This window comes from Anomaloglossus baeobatrachus, chromosome 2 (assembly GCF_048569485.1).
Source record: "Anomaloglossus baeobatrachus isolate aAnoBae1 chromosome 2, aAnoBae1.hap1, whole genome shotgun sequence".
NCBI classification, from domain to species: Eukaryota; Metazoa; Chordata; class Amphibia; order Anura; family Aromobatidae; genus Anomaloglossus; species Anomaloglossus baeobatrachus.
Genome location: NC_134354.1, coordinates 623,029,057 through 623,043,294, shown reverse-complemented (window position 1 = coordinate 623,043,294; position 14,238 = coordinate 623,029,057). Strand labels below are relative to the sequence as shown.

The following is a 14,238-nucleotide window of genomic DNA, read 5'->3' as shown; positions in this document are numbered from 1 at the left end:
GCTTTGGAGACTAAAATAAATGATTACATACTTAAAACAGCCCTGACGACTATACCCAATACTGAGGTTGAAAACCTAGAAGCAGACTTTAGAGACAGAAGTGGCATCTATTATCAGGGTTAAGCCCAGGTCTGGACGGGTTTACCCCTAAGTTCTATAAAAATTTTCAGACTCAGTTATCCCCGTTCATGACCAAACTATTTAACTCCATATCTGAAAACTCCCAGTGGGTAGCACAGTTGACTTGAAGCACAGATAAGTGTTATCCCCAAACTGGGAAAGGACCACTTGCTGGTTACAAATTACAGACCCATCTCACCGATTAATTTAGATTTGGAATTTTTCTCTAAAGCACTTGCCAACAGACTTGCCCCGTCCCTGCCTGGGATAATACATACGGACCAGGTGGGATTCGTAAAAGACCGGGAGGCACGGGACAACACCAACAAATTGTTCCTCCTGATGGCTCGGTCGAAGGCTCAGTCTCTCCCCATGTGTTTACTTTCAGTGGACGCTGAGAAGGCCTTCGACCGGATCAGTTGGAGCTTCATGATGGCAGCCTTGAGACAGGTGGGTTTGGGTCAGAACTTTTTGGGTAGAATTGCGTCCCTGTACACGAGAAACTCAGCAAAAGTCAGGACAAATGGGTTTCTATCATCATCCTTTCCGGTCCACAATAGAACGAAACAGGGATGTCCACTATCGCCCTTGTTATACGTCATAGTCATGGAGCACCTTGCGGTCGCCCTGAGAAACAACACAAGCATCCATGGGATAGAGGTGGGGGGGGAGAACCGTAAGCTGGCTCTATTCGCGTATGACCTTCTCATGTTTATTTCCCAACCACACATATCCTTCCCGTCCTTACTCAAGGAGTTTGAAGAGTTTGGCAACTTAAGCAACTTCAAAGTAAATTTTTCCAAATCAGAGGCCATGAACGTGACTTTATCGGCAGAAGACCTTGCGAGAGTATCACAAAACTTCCCTTTTAAGTGGCAACCGTCAGTTTTAAAATATCTGGGAGTTATGGTACCTAGGGATCCAGCAAAAATTACACGTCACAATTTTTTCCCCTTATTAGAGAGGACAATTAGGGACTTAAAGAAATATGACAAAAAGAGATTGACGTGGTTTGGGCGTATAAACGCGATAAAGATGGATGTGTTACCGAGGTTCCTGTTCCTGTTTCAGACAATACCCATACAGCTACCGCTAAGTTACTTCTCCAAGATCCGGACAGCCTTGTCTTGGTTTATCTGGGGGAACAGGAGACCCTGAACAGGAATTAAAACTCTGACCAGACACAAGAGTGATGGGGGGCGGGGCTCCCAAATTTTCAGTTATATTACAAGGCAGCTATCCTAACGAGATTACTGGACTGGCATTTTCATAGGAATTTGAAACAATGGGTGGTGATTGAACAGGATATGCTGGGAACTCCCTTACATTTACTCCCATGGTTAGAGAAAGAAAGTAGGATCCAGATTGCGAAGGGAATGGAGTTCATGCGGACAGCAATGGGGATGTGGGATGGAGAGATAAAAAAGGGATCTCTCTCTCTCTCAGGAGCAGGTCCCACTTACCCCTATATTCGGTAATAAGAACTTCCCCCCGGGACTCCACTCCCATAGATTCGGGGGATTTACCCGGGCGGATGATACTCGTTTTGGTCACGTACTCCAGGGACACACCCTACCAACTTATACTTCCATGCAGGCCACAGGGACAGAGATTTCCTGGATGGAATATATGCAGTTGAAATCTCTCCTCTTGTACCAGGACAGGGAGAGAAGGATGAGGACACCCCCCACTCCTTTTGAGAAAGTATATTTTACTGGGGTCATCACCTGGACATGGCATATCACTCATTTATAAAATGCTGAACCAGAGAAATAGGGTGGATAAACCTCACTTTGTCTGTTGGTGGGGAGAGGAACTGGGAGAGGATATTCCAGAGGATGATTGGAGCAGAGTGTACCTGTGGACCCACAAGCTTTCCTTGCCGTGCGCCGCTCAAGAGAAAAGTTATAAAATTCTCACAAGGTGGTACCATTACCCGACTAAATTACATGCAATATTTCCCTCTGTGTCTGATGTGTGCTGGAGGTGTGGCACAGACACAGGTACAATGCTACACATATGGTTGGGCTGTACTAAGCTGCAACCCTTTTGGGACTTAGTGTTCTACCTGTACAAAAAGATGAGCGGAGGTGAAATAGAAAGGTTCCCCAAGGTTGCCCTTCTTTCTATGCTCCCAGGAGCTATTAAAACACAAAAAAGGGACATGTTGCGATTTTGCCTGGCGGCTGCCCGTATGATTATCCCACGATTTTGGAAACAGACTAGATGCCCTACGGTGCTGGATTGGTTGGAGGAGATGACAAACCTCAAGAGAATGGAGGAGCTGACAGGAGAACTAAATGGGAACACAGAAAAATTTATTACAGTTTGGGGACCATGGATTATGTTCATGGAGTCTCCAGAGTTTGCAGAGAGTTTGGCGAGCTTTTTGAACTGAGAAACGGTGGGGAGTCTCATTCCTCCCCCCCTTTTTTTCTTTTCTTTTCTTGCTCTCCCCCCTCTCACCCCTTCTCTCTAATTTCCTATTCTTTATGCTTGTATCTTTCCTCTTCTTTCTTTCTTTTCTGAACATTAATCTGCATTTTTCTAGTTTCATTTTTTATATGAAAAGATTTTTCAATAATTCATAAGACAATAGACATACAAGGAGAATGAGTATATTAGGATACGGGAAGTCAAAAGAAGTGGGAATTCTGACCTATAATTTATCAATGGTTATATAGTAATTGCACAAAGATAATTTGAAGAATTCCAAGAAATTTAGTAATGTAACAATTTCTGGATGTTATCCCGTCATTGAGAAAATAATGTTTATGTATTGTAATTGCACAAATGATAGGTTTGTATGTTGACAACAGTTTCATCAATAAAACAGATTTGAAATACATATTAAAAAAAAACAAAAAAAACCCCACAGGGATCAATAATACAGAGCAGGTTGTGAACCAGAGACAAGCAGTAATACCTAGACTATATCTGGCAGGGAGCAGCAGACCACTGAAGGTATAAGAAGGGTGTGGTGCCTTCCCATAGGCTGGAGCTGGAAGCTGATAACTTCACTTGGAAGTCACACACTACCACAGTCAGCAAGTGGTACTGCAAGTCCCAGGCCTACCAAGCTTGGTGGATGGGTGGAGACTGCGCTCACCAGAGCTACTGGTACTGACTCCGCCTTTATCACCGCCACCGCCCACCATGGGAATGCTGCGGTGCATAGTGGCTGGAGCAGAAATCACAGTCGCAGACTTTGGTGGAGATGTGACACCTAGTGTCTGCCCCATGAGGTTTTTACCTTCCACTGGATCGACAAGTTAGGCTATGAATTGAACCTGATGGACTTCAGTCTACCTTCAACCCTAAAACTATGAAACTGTGAAAAATAAAGTGATAAGTTGCAGTTAGATAATTATTGACAAGTAGTTTGGGATTTTTTGTAGAAAGTTTACTTAAAAGGTAACTGGAAAAACAGTCATCCGATGTGGCATGAGTCACTACCATGTGGTTTTCGGGCTCATTAGAAGCTTCAGCTCTGCCAATAATTCTGTTCCTCACTTGGTTGAGCCAGAAAAAAAAAAGAAGAGAACCAGTGCAAGAGTATCAATGCACTCATGTTAAAAGACATTGCTGTAGATTTTTAAGTTTCAGTAGGACAAAATATATCCAAACTGAGATTACGGTATGTTGCAATAGCTGTAATGTCATATATCTCATTGAATACAATTTATTATGTTTGCCATACACCATCCACCACTTAACGCCTTCACTCCCGAGCCTGTCCGTTTCACCTTCCTGACCAGGCCAAATTTTTCAATTCAGACCAGTGTCATTTTATATGGTAATAACTCTGGAACGCTTCAACTTATCCCAGTGATTCTGAGATTATACTTCATGTTAGTCGTAAATTTTAATTGATATGATCTGCGTTTATTTATGAAAAAATTTAAAATTTTACAAACATTTTTGTGCACTTTTTGAACTTTGAATTTTTATGCCCTTAAACCAGAGTTAGATCACAGAAAACCATTAATAAATAACATTTCCCACATGTCTACTTTACAGCAGCATGACTTTTGAAACATAATTTCTTGTTATTAGAAAGTTAGAAGGGTTAAATGTTTATCAGAAGTTTCTCATTTTTCCAACAAAGTTTACAAAACCAATTTTTTTAGGGACCACATCACATTTGAAGTGACTTTAAGGGGCATAGGTGCTGAAAATACCCAAAGTGACATTATTTTAAAATCTGCACCCTTCAAGGTGCTCAGAGCCACATTTAACCAGTTTATTAACCCTTTAGATACTTCACAGGAGTTAAAGCAATGTGGAAGGAAAAAATGATAATGTAACAATCTTCAACATATATTGCTTTAGCCCCAAATGTTGCATTTTCACAAGGGTTTCAGCAGAAAATGGACCATACAATTTATCTTGCAAGCTCTCCTGAATGTGCCAATACCCTATATGTCATGGAAAACTACTGTTTTGGCGCACGGCAGGGCTTGGAACAGAAGGAGCGACATTTATCTTTTAAAGTGCAAAATTGTCTGAAATAGCGGATATCATGCTGTGTTTGCAGAGGCTCTAATGTGCCTAAACAGTGGAAAATTCTCACAAGTGACCCCACTTTGGAAACTATGCTCCTCAAGGAATTTATTTAGAGATGTGATGAGCACCTTGAGTTTACATGTACTTCACAGAATTTTATAACGATGAGTTGTGGAAATGAGAAGATACATTTTGTCACCAAAAATGTTGCTTTAGCACCATATTTTTGATTTTCACAAGGATAAAAGGAGAAAATGGGCAAAATAATTTGTTCTGTAATGACTCCTTAGTATACCGGTATCCCATATTTATTGGAAAACAACTTTTTGTTTGCATGGCAGGGCTCGGAAGGGAAGGAGCGCTATTTGAATTTTGAAGCGCTATTTTGGCTTGAATAGATTGTGGATGCCATGTCACATTTGAAGTGTCCCTTACATGCCAAAACAGCAGAAACCCCCACAAGTGAACCCATTTTGGAAACTACACCTTTCAAGGAGTTCATCTAGGGGTATAATAATATTTATTCATTTATATAGTGCTATTAATTCCATAGTGCTTTACATACATTGGCAACACTGTCCCCATTGGGGCTCACAATCTAAATTCCCTATCAGTATGATTTTAGAGTGTGGGAGGAAACCGGAGACCCTGGAGTAAACCCACGCAAACACGGGGAGAACATACAAACTCCTTGCAGATGTTGTCTTTAGTGGGACTAGAACCCAGGACCCCAGCGCTGCAGTGCTAACCACTGACTTTTGTCATTGGTTCTTTTCAGCATACATGTGACAGAAACTGTGTGTTTCATTCTATTGAGTGCTATCAGCGATATTGAATACTATGTGATTTATTTATATGCATTTGTAGCCTTTTTCAATGAGAAGTCCAGTAATAACTTTACCTTTCCCTTCCTCTGTACCTGCAAAATCATCATTGTAAATAAATGCAAATCAGACTTAAAAACTATTTATCATCCTAAAGAGTCTGTCACTCGAGATCTGTTTGCCACCCAGCGCAGCCTACTGCTTGATTGATGACTCCTTTGCCTTGAAGACAAACAGCATGGTGGCAGCCATTGAAGAAGGAGAAGACGTTGCTGGATTGGGAATAAGGCTGGAATATTGCAGGTATCTCTGAACGGTAGAACAAGAAAGCACAACTCCTGTGTCTGCTAAATATCCCTGAAAGTCTTTTGCAGTCATATGAGGGTTCTGATTTGCCTCTCTAGCAACCCTATGAAGAGCTTTCACAGAAATGTCGCACTAAAAAGCTGAAACTGAAGTTGAAAACAGGATGGCTTCTATAAATGGATAATGATCCACTAATAGGGAACGTGAGCTGTGTTTAGACCGTCGTGAGACAGGTTAGTTTTACCCTACTGATGATGTGTTGTCGCAATACCAATCCTGCTCAGTACGAGACGTCAAAATTCACAATAGACAACCTCAAAAGGTACAAGCTGAAGGTTTTACAATGGCCCTCACAGTCCCCTGATCTGAGAATCATTGAAAATCTGTGGCTAGACCTCCAAAGAGCAGAGCATGCAAGACGACCCAGGAATCTCACAGAACTGGAAGACTATTCCAAGAAAGAATGGAAGAAAATCCCTCACACAAGAATTGAAAGACTCTTGGCTGGCTACAAAAAGCGTTTACAAGCTATGATACTTGCCAAAGGGGGGGGGGGGCTACTAGGTTCTGACCATGCAGGGTGTGCTCAAAATCTTGCATTGGCCCATTTTCCTTTTTTTGTTATTTTAAACATGTAAAAGATGAAAATACCTGTTTTGCCTAAAATAAAAAGGAAATGTGCCATCTTTAACTTTATACCTTTTAGAGATCATTTCATCTTTAACTTTATAAACTGGTCACAATAACAGTAATTTTGACCACTTGTGCCCAAACTTTTGCATACTACTGTATTTTATCTCACGTCCTGCCCCTAATCACATGCTATAACTAGAAGCATGAGACATTCGAAACATGTAATCGAGTTGTGACGTGTTATAATGTCAAGCATGTTAAATTTCTGAGTTAAATTACTAATAAAGCTGAAAGAAGGTTTTGTTTCCCGATGATGGACTGTTTTTGAAATGTTGGAGATTTGCAGCATGTAATATTTTGTTTTAGGCTGTAAAGCATAGTTACTGATGGCTCCACTAATCTTAAGCCAGCTTTACACGTTGCAATTTCGCATACGATATCGTATGCAATTTGCAATGCCCCCATCGTATGTGCGGCGTGTTCAATTTGTTGAACGTGCCGCACAAACGATTAACCCCCGTCACACGTACTTACCCGTCCATACGACCTCGATGTGAACGAACGTGGCGAACGTCCACTTCCTGGAGTGGGAGGGACGTTCGGCGTCACATCGACGTCACGCGGCAGCCGGCCAATAGAAGCAGAGGGGCGGAGATGAGCGGGACGTAAACATCCCGCCCACCTCTTTCGTTCCGCATTGCCGGCTGGAGCCGCGGGAGGCAGGTAAGATCTGTTCAATGTTCCCGGGGTGTCACACACTGCGATGTGTGCTGCCTCGGGAACATTGAACAACCTCACGTTCAATTCATGAGGAGTGAACGACGTGCGTGCGATGAACGGATTTTCGTTCAATCGCAATCGCACGTACCTGTCACACACTGCAATGTACCTTATGATGCCGGATGTGTGTCACTTATGACGTGACCCCGCCGACACATCGTAAGATATATTACAGCGTGTAAAGCTGGCTTTAGAGTAGTTATGTATTCCAGCTTATTCTATATATAATCATCATAATCTTTATTACATACATTTTCATTTTGTTACATAAAGCCATAGACTGAAAAACTGCTGGAACACAGACATCAAATGACTTTGTGCAGTCCTTAAAAATGATTTTGCCTTATCCAGGTGTTATTAAAGCCCTCGCAATCAATTAACTCATTTTGTGCAAAGCTAAAAGTGAATTATAATTGATTAATTCATTATTCAACGTTTCTCCCCTAAGTCATAAAAAGCCCTTAATATATCTTAATTCTTTACCTAATTATTTGTAACATCCCTATAGCCACTATTAACCTTTAATCCACCATTAATATGCCATTTAGATTTGTAGTGTATGCTGAGCATCTGTCATGTTTACTAGCTAACTTTATAGCTTGGGAGTTGGAATTGCACAGGGCATGTAGGCCTCATGGAGGGAAACTTCACAAGGTAGTGACAAGGAAAATGGCTTTATCATGTAAGTTTCCCCTCTTCTTTTCTGCACCTACCAAATGTGCTGCTGCCGCTTTTCTTTTCTAGACTCCTATCTAATCTGTTTTGCTCTACATTTATTTTTACCACTCCACTATATTGCTACCCTTGAAATTGATGTCACCTGAATATGCCACTGTAAGTAATGGGAACATTTTCTTAGCGTTCCTTGTTCTTCTCACTGTATTGATGTATGGGCTTTTGTGTATACAGTGAAACCTTGGATTAAAGGGAACCTGTCACCACTTTTTTGGATTATAAGCTGCGGCCACCACCACCGGGCTCTTATATACAGCATTTTAACATGCTGTATATAACAGCCCAGGCCGCTGTGACAACATAAAATAACACTTTATAATACTTACCTAACGGTCGTGCTGCGGTGGAATGGGGCCTAATGGGCGTCTCCGTTGTCCGGTGTCGGAGCCTCCTCTTTCGGCCATCTTTGTTCTTTTTCTTCTCTAGCCTCGGTGCATGATGGGTCCGACGTCATCCACACTCGCCGGCATTCCGGTCCTGAGCAGGCGCACTTTGATCTGCCCTGAGCAGGGCAGATCAAAGTATTGTACTGCACCTGCGCAGGACTGGCGAGTGTGTATGATGAAGCCGCGTCATGCACACAGGCTTCAGAAAGAGGACGAAGATGGCCGAAAGGGGAGGCGCCCGCACCGGACAACGGACACGCCCATTAGGCCCTATTCCACCGCAGAGCGACCGTAAGGTAAGTATTATAAAGTATTTTTTACGTTCGACACAGCGGCCTGGGCTCTTATATACAGCATGTTAGAATGCTGTCTTTAAGAGCCCGGTGGTGGTGGGCGCAGCTTATAGTCCAAAAAAGTGGTGACAGGTTCCCTTTAAGAGAAACTTGGTTTGATAGTGTTTGGCAAGACAAGCAAAGCTTTTTACAAATTTGTAACTTGGTTTAAGAGCAATAATTTGGATTAAGAGCAAATACTCACTGCGCACGCTTGCGGTTCCATCCTTTCACCGCACTCTGGCGCGCTCTGTGTAGACCTACTGGAGGTAAATTTCTGTACATATGTACTGTATACAGTATGCCATTATACAGTAGATACTATATAGCATGTCTATCAATTTGCATTTGTGGATATAGTACTGTACTTTCTCGCTTGTACTGTAATCTAATTGCCTGTGCAGTATTATTTCCTACCCCACATTTGGCTTAGTTCTGCCCTTATCTAGGGCAGAATATATTTGGGGTGTGTTTTTTGTGTAGTGTACTGGAATATAGGTTGTCATATTTATACATAATTTTTTCTCCCTATAGCATACCTCCCGCACACCAACAATTCTATTGTAAGCTATCGTGCAGTTTAATTTCTTATATGTTCTTTACTGTACTGTACAGCATTTTGTATCAGTGTACTGTAATAGTTTTATATGAATACAGTACATTATTGTGTATTACTGTAATAAGTTTGTATAAATATAGTAAATATTTTTGGGTCGTGAAATGAATTGTCTGTGTTTCAATTATTTCTTATGGGAAAATTTGCTTTGATGTAAGAGTAACTTGGTTGTAGAGCACATTTCCAGAACGAATTAAGCTTGTAATCCAAGGTTCCACTGTACGTTGATATACAAGCAATGTGCTGTATTTTCAGATAGCTCCTACTAGCCAATCTGCACAATATCTTTTCAGAAAGCTCCTATTATCCTGTGAAGAATATGGGGGGTATAATTTCATGCCAATCAACTGTATTATATCCGGTCCGAGATTATAGACCGCCTTTCAAATGTGAAGTATAGACAGGACACCTGGGTCAGCAGGATGTCAAGCTTCAAAAGCTTGAAGGGGAAAAACTCACACCCCTTACAACCTAGCTTGGATCAAGGCCTTTCTTGCAGGATGAACCCTTGCTGGGAGTATAAGCTGCTTAATTTCTTCAAATAAATCCCGAGACAAATGGGAGCCATAATTTCATAAGGAGCTAGGGAGTTATCGTACGTTCTAGCCATATTCCATTTACATTTTTCAGATCTCAGGGATACGACGAACACCTGCCTGGGTTTCAATTTGTTCTAGCACCACGGGTTGGAGATATGTAAAATGGCTAGTAGAAGTAAGGTAGCGAAGCCGTGGTTGGTCTTCAAGTGTAACGGGAACCCAGCCAGGTCTGTTGGCGCAAAAAACATTTCCCTATGACTTTTTGTTGAGAAATTATGATCCATCCTAGGTTTTTGAGTTTCAGCTACCGAATCCAAGGGGAGGGAGTCTAGAACCATCCTGGGGCAGGAAAAGGAGAGAATGACTAAAGGGTTACTTGCTTGTGTGAGGAGGTGGCCCAGCGTTCGCTTCTATGGGAGATCATGCCATGATATCGCTTTGGAAGAAACCAGAAACCGCTTGCACTCCACACCTCGCGTGTGGCTGGGCAGCATGAAAAAACATGACATCCAACTTGAAATTGACTTTTGCATCATCTTGTCTATACTTATTGGACTACCCTTTGTATTTGCATGTCTGACCATCGAATATAGACAGTATATCACAAATATACCCCTCACAATTTTGAAAATATTTTATATCTTTTCATGAGACAATTCTGAAGATATGACACTTTGATACAATGTAAAGTAGTCAGTGTACAGCTTGTATAGCAGTGTAAATTTGGTGTGTCCTCTAAATAACTCAACACACAGCCTTTAAGTTTAGGTGGAAGGGAGGCTACTGCACCGCGTGACCACATCATATTAGTGACGTCAGGCAGGGCTGTGAGATGTGGTTCCACATAGTCAATCTGCACAATGTCTTTTTTTTGTGCTTCTTTAGTAACCAGGAAAGCAGACCTGTCCACCATCATTCTTCACTCCCATCGTTGGCCCTGAGACATGATCTCGGTGTGCCGATGGTTTGTCACTGTGTTTGTCATTACGAACTTCCTGTGGACACAGTCTACGAGCCGGGTTTCATATGAGATGATAATTTCAGTTGTACAGAGCAGTGCTGGTTGACTGCTCAGTACAGCACAAGCTATTGGATAATCGCAGCTTCAAGTCCCTTAAAGGGACTAGTAAAGACAGTAAAAAGTGGAAAAAAAAAACTTGAAAAAAGTTCAAATCACCCCCCATTTGACCAACTGAAAATGAAACTATAAAAAAATTAAACATGTTTGGACATTTCTGAATGCAGTGATATCAATCTATCAAAATATAAAATAAATTAATCTGACTAGTAAACAGTGTAAGGAAAACCCCCCCTCAAGAATTATGATTTTTTTTAGGTCACCACAACATTGCAATAAAATGCAATAAAAGGCTATCAAAATATCACATCTACCCACAAATAATATTTGTAAAAATGTCAAACAACCCAAGCTCAAAAACCAATTGTAGAATTGCACTTTTCTTTTACAATTTCACCGCACTTGGAGTTTTTTCCCCGTTTTCACTACACTGTATGGTAAAATGAATGGTGTCATTCAAAAGTACAACTTGTCCCCAAAGAAACAAGACCTCATAAGCTTATGCTGACGGAAGAAGGGGAGGCAAAAATGGAAAATCGCTAGGTGGTGAAGCGGTTAACAGAAGTACGTGAAGTGAAGGATAACTCTGTGCGAAAATGGTTTTAAGCTTTATTTATTTGCAGCCATAGTGATAATCTCAAGGTAAATACTTTTTTTGCACTGGAGTCTAAGGCTATGTGCACACGCTACGTTTTTTTGACGCTGCGTTTTTGTGCGTTTTTGGCCGCTAAAAACGCACAAAAACGCACCCGCGGCAAAAAAACGCGGCAAAAAACGCATGCGTTTTTATCGCGATTTGGTGCGTTTTTGGCTGTGTTTTGCTGCGTTTTTGATCTCTGCGTTTTTCTGCGGTTTTCCAATGCATTGCATGGGGGGAAAACGCAGAAAAACGCAGGAAAGAATTGACATGTCCATTTTTTTTTTTTTAAGCTCAAAAACGCAGTTTAAGGCTATGTGTCCACGGTAGAATGTCCCTGCGGATTTTTCTGCCTGAAAATCCGCGACTTTCGCGGCAAATCCGCACCCGCGGATTTACCGCGGATTTACCGCGGATTTGCCGCGGATTTTGATGCGGATTTCATTTTTTTTTTTTTCCCCCATTCAAAACCAAAAATCCGGACCAAATCTGCACCAAACAATTGACATGCTGCAGATTTTTCCGGATCAAAATCCGCGGCAAATCCGCAGCGGAAAAATCCGCAGCATGGACACAGCATTTCCAAAATGCCATTGAAATGGCTTGGAAGTGCTGCTGCTGCAGATTTTCGGGAAATCCGCGGCAAATCCGCGGCAAAATCCGCGCAAAATCCGCGCAAAATCCGCAGCGTGGGCACATAGCCTAAAAAAACAGTTGTGTGCGGACAGCAAAATTGAAAACTCATAGACTTTGCTGGGGAAGCAAAGTCATGCAGTTTTGAGGCCAAAAACGCACCCGAAATACGCGCAAAAACGCCGCGAAAAACGCACTGTGCGCACATAGCCTAATTGGAAGTGTAGCTGCAGGGAGATGATGATGTTATAGTCTCTATGCAGCCACTTGCTTCCAGTCATTAAGGGCGACATCAGGAGCTGTGAACAGCCAGAATTCACTACACATGACTGCGCTGTTATCACTTCCCTGCTCTGCACATGAGTGGTAGGCGTGATTATAGCCCGTGCTGACTGATGATGCCTTGAGCGCTGACTGCTCACAGCTCTTGGTGCCACCCTGATGACTGGAAGCACGTGGCTTCAGAGAGGATATTAGATTTTCTCTCAGTAGCCGCATTTCCAGTGAGATTGTGGCAAATGTTTAAAATAGTTCTAACCTTCAACTTAATACTATGGCTGCAGGTACATACCATTTATCTTTTTGCTGATATGTTCCCTTTAACCCTGGATGGATCACGAACTACATAAGAACCAATCAGCACTTTTATTTGGCACGTGAAAAGTGACATTGAGCTTACTCCAACTGCTCAAAATTGCAAATTACCTGGACTCTGTTCCTCTCATATTGTTTTATTAATTATGACAAAAATAAGGCTATTATTTATAATATTTTCATGTTGATTTCTTGCTGAATTGCTCTTTCTTTGAATTTTAGTCTCTGATCCTCTAAGCCAATCTGTGGTGCAACATCTAAGATGGATAATGCAGAAAGATCTTCTGGGACAGGACATCTTCCTTATTGGACCTCCAGGTCCTCTTCGGAGAGCTATAGCTATGCAATATTTGGTAAGCTGTGATATAAACAACCCTGCTCAATGGTTAGAAGCTTGAATTTAGGTAACCTAAAATTTTGAGTAGCCTGGCAACTTTGTTCCAATTCCCTTCTTGGCTTTTTGAATAGTATTGCAATGTTTTACACTAGTGTCTAGTTACATGTTTAAGTCCCATTTTCCCCTTTTAAGACCTTTATTATTGACAAGAAAATATGATAATATTTATACCAAAATTGCTGAATTTTGTTCAACTCTCCTAAAAAAAATGTTAATAAAAAAATCATCAAAAAGCCACATGAGCCAAGCAGTTACACTTTCCCATCAATCCATCAATGACAAAGTTTGAATGCTAGAATATGGTGTGTGTATGTATGTATATATATATGTATGTATATATATATATATATATATATATATATATATATATATATATATATATATATATATATAAAATATATTTATGTGTGTGTGTTTGTGTTTTAAATAGCATCTTATTGTTAAAAAATAAACCATGCATATTTTGTGTTGTCGTGGCCATAACCATTCAAACTTCAAAACAATGTGTAGAAAAATAAAACACCAGTATTTCTGTATTTTAATCACCTTACCTTCTGAAAAATGGGATAGAAAGCAATTTAAAAGTCACACGTATTACAAAAAGGTACAAAGAAAAACTTCATGTTCTGAGCAAAACAAGCACCATATACAGTCATGGCTGAAAGTGTTGGCACCCTTGAAGTTCTTCCAAAAATGAAGTATTTCTCCCTGATAATTATTGCACTTACATGTTTTGTTATACGTATGTTTATTTCCTTGGTGTGTTTTGGAACAGCACAAAAAGAAAAACAGTAAAAATGGCAAATTGGACATAATTTCACACAGAACTCCAAAGATAATCTGGACTAAATTTTTGGCACCCTCAGCATATTTTGTTGCACACCCTTCGGAATAAATAACTGAAATCAATTGCTTCCCATAATCATCAACAAGTTTCTTACACCTCTCAACTCGATTTTTGGACCACTCTTTGTTTGCGAACTGCTTCAGGTCTTTCATATTTGAAGGGTGCCATCTTCCAACAGCAATTTTAAGAGCTCTGCACAAGTGTTCAATGGGATTTAGATCTGGACACAGTGATGACTACTTCAGAACTCTCCAGCAATTTTTTTCCTTCCATTT

General features: G+C 40.9%; 1 protein-coding gene across 2 annotated transcripts in view; it reads left to right on the top strand.

Annotated features, from left to right (window-relative positions):
• Nucleotides 1-14,238, top strand: part of VWA8 (von Willebrand factor A domain containing 8) — a 532,124-nt gene that overhangs the window by 66,615 nt on the left and 451,271 nt on the right. For both annotated transcript variants that reach the window (XM_075336856.1, XM_075336857.1), the window contains exon 4: nt 12,942-13,072. In XM_075336856.1, the coding sequence (XP_075192971.1) occupies nt 12,942-13,072 (131 nt within the window). The remainder of the gene's footprint in view (nt 1-12,941; nt 13,073-14,238) is intronic.